The following is a 3,457-nucleotide window of genomic DNA, read 5'->3' as shown; positions in this document are numbered from 1 at the left end:
TCGTAATAGTCAAACTTGGAATAGGTACTATTATCGGCACAAGACTCAAACCCTTCTTATACCATTTTCCCTCCTTCGCTATTTCACTCATTTTCCTCCAAACATAACTCAAACCCTCTCCAAAACCTCAATCATTTTCAATCCATTTTTCTTCTCTAAATCAGGTTTCAAGTGGTTCATCATCCTAAAGAGAGCATAGAAAGCTACAATTTGAGGTAAAATTTTGTTATTTCATCTCTTATTCCACTGCATTGATGCTGATTTGTTGTTGAAGAAACTGTGTTAGTTCGGAAATGCACTTCTGAAATACACCACCTAACAGTTTTCGGAAGTGTATTTCCGAAATAAGCTCTGTTGCAGAATTAAAAAAAACAGTTTTAACAACATTTATGTTTTGTGTATATGGTGCATCTGGACAATATTGTCGGCGATGAGTTAGTAGTTCCGGAAGAGGTCAACATAGATGCTAAGCCTAAAGAGCTGATTAACGATGTTAAAACAAATGTCGTTGCGGTGGATGTTCGACCACAATTAACAAATGATATGAATTTCACTTGTGGTGAACATTTGCTAGATTGGGTCCAAAATGAAGCTAGTAAAGTTGGATTTGGCATTGTGATATTAAGGTTGGACAATGGCACTAGTAGAAGGCAAGCTTTCATTGTGTTGAATTACGAGAAGGGTGGAAAGTATGTACCAACAAACCAGAAGTTAAAACACGATGACACGGGATCGAGAAAGTGTACATGCCTGTTTAGGTTGTGCGTATCTTGTAGGATTGACGGTTTGTGGCGTTTTAGCGTCATTTGTGGACTTCATATTCATGCATTGAAAACTAAGCTACACAGGCATCCAATTTTGTGTCGACTATCCCGCCAAGAGAAGGGTGGTATTTCAGAATTATCGATGATCAAAGTTGTACCGAGAAATACTTGCCGATTTGAAGCGGAAAATACCAGATAGTGTTTCAAATATCAAGCAGGTATACAATGAATGTTACAATCTTAAAGTTGAGAGAATGGACAAACTTTAATCAAAAGCGGACAAACTTATAACAATTAGTTTAAATATTTAAAATACGTTCACCAATATTAAAACAACCACGCAGCGGACTCACAACTTCTAAAAATCAAAGTAAAGTTATAGCATCTTCGCATCATCGCAAAACAACCTCAAAGTTATAATTTAAATTCAAAACATCATTATAATTCAGCAAAATAATAATTATAAAAACATGTGTTTGTCCCCCCGAGTGCTACGTATCAGAGCGACAACCGACTCAAACTCGCGACGACTAGTCTTCACTCACTACTATCACCTGCACGTTACCAGTATAAAGGCAACGGCCAAACAAATAAAAGGTGAGGTATCAAACCATATAAATATAGTTATGATAAACAATAAATTCAGGTTATAAGTCATAATATTCATCACTTTGCTATTTCAACCAAAGCGGTTTAATTTCACATTCAAAGTCACCGATTTCATAAGCACACAAAATGAAATGAGACTCGACAAAAATGCAGATGCATGTGGTACCCAAGGCTTCAGACCCCATCGCCAATTTCCAATTATTAGAGGCATTCCAACAGGCATACGCCTGCGTCCTTGTTTTGCCAAATTCAGGCCGTCACCAAAAATGCAATTCATGCGACACAAATGGAATGAAACATTCACAACAAAATCACAAAATATCATCGCGAGGCATTCGCCTATATCACCAGAAAATATAAATAATCATTGATAATATATCATTGCTTTGTTTCCTGCACTTCATAATACTTCATAAAAATTCACCGCATCACAACATCACCAAACATCGCAAAAACAACGGTTAGCGGACTATTCCCGATCACTCCTAATCTTTATTCCGAATGTTATGCATTTTCATTCCACTATTTACTTTATTTCTTGGTCCACTACTATTATATCATCGTAAGTAATTATGCTAATTAAAATAACACTCCTAAAAATTATTCATAACTGCTACTTGTCTGTTACTGATATACTTCTATTTCTTTATTATCCATCTGCACCAATTATACTACTACACTACTATATGCTATTTATTTTTACTCTAGCACCTACTACTGTTCATCAATTAATTTATCCGACATCTCGGCTCAATTTCATAACAGGGATCTATGGCCAATAGTTTAATTCTGCAAGTCATCTACTCATCTCTATTTCTGAAATTCTGGTATGACAGACTCAGGATGTCACTCTCGATGTCACTCACGATGTCAAGACATTTGATCTGTTATTAACTTAGCAAAGGCACAACATAAAGATCCCCAATTTTTAATTACCCCTAAGAAGGAGTCCATGAGTACTAGGATCATGTAAGTTCAGTCAACATAACCAGATTGTAATCTTTATTGGTTCTATAAAAGGAACAGCTATCAAACTTGAACCTGATGTTATACGCGATGTTACAACATCCAAGACTGAACAGACAATACAATGCAGAAGATAAATAACAAAGTGAATTATTAACCCAGTTCGGTTTAACTACCTACTCTGGGGGCTACCAAGCCACGAAGAAGATTACACTATCAGTAGTACTATTTTATGTAAACAACCTCTAGTTTACAGATAAACAACCTCTGGTTTACCTAGTCACTACCCAATGCAACCTTTATCTTAGAACTCCATCTAAGACAAGAGAACCTTTGCTCACTCCCTAGTGATACCTAACTGTTACAACCCTGCAACAGCTATTTAAAAAATTAACAATGAACACTAACTTGATCTTGCTTCACAGCTTCAATCAAGAACACAATACTCAACTCTTACCTACAGGTTTCGAGTGAGAACAATAGCTTCTCTTACCTACAGGTTTCGAGTGAGAACAATAGCTTCTCTTACCTACAGGTTTCGAGAAGGACATGGCATCCATCCCACAACCTGGGTGGTCTACCTATAGAAACCCTAATGACTACATCTTTTCTAAACACAGTTTTCTATATTCTTCTTATAACTAGGTTACAAAGGTTTCTATTTATAACCTATTCCCAATTAGACTTGGGCTTACAAATTGCAGCACTCCTATTTGTTACAAATCTTTAGATATCTTCTGTTAAAAGAAAGGTCTTTAATCACAAGTTTCCTAATTTATCTCCTAAATTAGAAACTGTTGAATCTTCAATATTCTGATTTGATTCTTCAATATTCTGACTTGATTCTATTGACCTTTAAATCTGCGCCACATTGGATTACATAATATTCATAGAATATTCTGTATATGTTGAGAATCAAACTGAATCTTCATTCCAGTTCTGTAGGCGCGATGTCATGAGTTGATGTCATGACATTCCATATAACATCTTGCTTGTACCTGTTTTATTCTTTTGTATTTACAAGACTTATACATTAAATTATATTTTGTTGCTATTATATTTTAGCCAAACATAGATGCCAATCAGCCAATAAAAACATCAACAATCTCCCTCTTTGG

The 3,457-nt window shown here is 35.6% G+C and overlaps 1 protein-coding gene across 1 annotated transcript; it reads left to right on the top strand.

Annotated features, from left to right (window-relative positions):
* The first annotated feature begins 402 nt into the window (after positions 1–402).
* On the top strand, positions 403–963 carry LOC131632970 (uncharacterized). The gene is made up of 2 exons (XM_058903678.1): positions 403–689; positions 777–963. Exons 1-2 carry the CDS (start codon positions 403–405, stop codon positions 961–963), a joined length of 474 nt encoding a protein of 157 aa, XP_058759661.1.
* Positions 964–3,457: the final 2,494 nt, after the last annotated feature.

Source organism: Vicia villosa, unplaced genomic scaffold, assembly GCF_029867415.1.
Source record: "Vicia villosa cultivar HV-30 ecotype Madison, WI unplaced genomic scaffold, Vvil1.0 ctg.001057F_1_1, whole genome shotgun sequence".
NCBI lineage: Eukaryota > Viridiplantae > Streptophyta > Magnoliopsida > Fabales > Fabaceae > Vicia > Vicia villosa.
Note: the sequence above shows the minus strand (reverse complement) of the source record. Positions and strands in the feature narration are given on the sequence as shown.